The sequence below is a fragment of the Panthera pardus genome, unplaced genomic scaffold, assembly GCF_024362965.1.
Source record: "Panthera pardus isolate Hobbes unplaced genomic scaffold, ASM2436296v1 HiC_scaffold_6, whole genome shotgun sequence".
Lineage (NCBI taxonomy): Eukaryota > Metazoa > Chordata > Mammalia > Carnivora > Felidae > Panthera > Panthera pardus.
In genome coordinates, this window is record NW_026526991.1 from 60,197,967 (window position 1) to 60,199,267 (window position 1,301).

The following is a 1,301-nucleotide window of genomic DNA, read 5'->3' on the forward strand; positions in this document are numbered from 1 at the left end:
CAGACAGCATCTAATAACTTAGAGAGGAAAATCAAAATAGATTCAGAAGGCAAATATAAATGAAAATGAATTGAAAAGTGATGAGAAATGAATATGAATACAACTTAGGAGAACTAATTGAGTATGAGCCTAAGAAGGAGGAACTTTGTTAATTGTGAAGTAAAATAAGAAAATGTGTTAACATTTCCTTAAAAGATATGTCATTTTTAAAACGAGGGCTAGAGAAGGATTCAGAGTTTTAAGGTTTCCCTCCATTTTTTTTTACCTGGATTTTATATTTCAATAAAAATCTGGAACCTTTCATTTTATTCCAACCTTTGTCATTATTATAGTTTTCTCTCTTAATTTGCGTGAAGTTAGTGATGGGCAACCAGACATCAGTGATAGAGTTCATTCTTCTTGGACTGACAGCTGACACTGAGCTTCAGGCTGTGCTTTTCCTTTTTCTGCTGCTAACTTACATCTTAAGCATCCTGGGAAACTTGACCATCATCATTCTGACCACGCTGGATTATCGCCTCCAGACTCCTATGTATTTCTTCCTCCGGAATTTTTCCATTCTGGAAATATCTTTTACCTCTGTCTTTGTTCCCAAAATGCTAGTCAATATTGGAACTGGAGACAGGACTATCTCCTTTGCTGCTTGTTTCGCTCAGTATTTTTTTGCCATCCTTCTGGGAGCAACCGAGTTTTATCTTTTAGCTGCCATGTCCTTTGACCGCTACGTTGCCATTTGCAAACCCCTACATTATACAACTGTAATGAGCAGGAGACTCTGCATTCAACTTGTCTTGTGTTCCTGGTTCTCTGGTTTTTTGGTTGTCATTGGGCCTCATATAATGACTCTCCAGCTGCCTTTCTGTGCATCCAACATCATCAATCATTACTGCTGTGACTATACCGTACTGTTGCATCTAGCTTGTTCAGACACACATTTCATAGAAGTGATGGAGTTCATCTTGGCTGCAGTTACCCTCATCTTCACCTTGGTGCTAGTGATCCTTTCCTACACGTACATTATCAGGACAATTCTGAGAATCCCCTCTGTTCAACAGAGAAAAAAAGCTTTTTCTACATGTTCCTCTCATATGGTTGTGGTCTCACTTTCTTATGGAAGTTGTATCTTTATGTACATAAATCCTTCCGTTAAGGATGCAGAAACTTTTAATAAGGGCGTGGCTGTTCTAAATACGTCAGTTGCCCCTCTGTTGAACCCTTTCATCTATAGCCTCAGGAATAAGCAAGTGAAAATAGCCTTCAGAGATATGGTCAGCAAAGTAACAGCTTTTTCAAGAAAATAA

The 1,301-nt window shown here is 38.3% G+C and overlaps 1 protein-coding gene across 1 annotated transcript; it reads left to right on the forward strand.

The window, feature by feature from the left end:
• The first annotated feature begins 362 nt into the window (after positions 1 to 362).
• LOC109261649 (olfactory receptor 6C4-like) lies at positions 363 to 1,301 on the forward strand. The gene has a single exon (XM_019440151.2). The coding sequence runs from the start codon at positions 363 to 365 to the stop codon at positions 1,299 to 1,301; it is 939 nt and encodes a 312-aa protein (XP_019295696.2).

What these genes read in the sequence shown, in the direction of transcription:
- LOC109261649 (XM_019440151.2), top strand. Translation starts at nt 363, where the DNA reads ATGGGCAACCAGACATCAGTGATAGAGTTCATTCTTCTTGGACTGACA.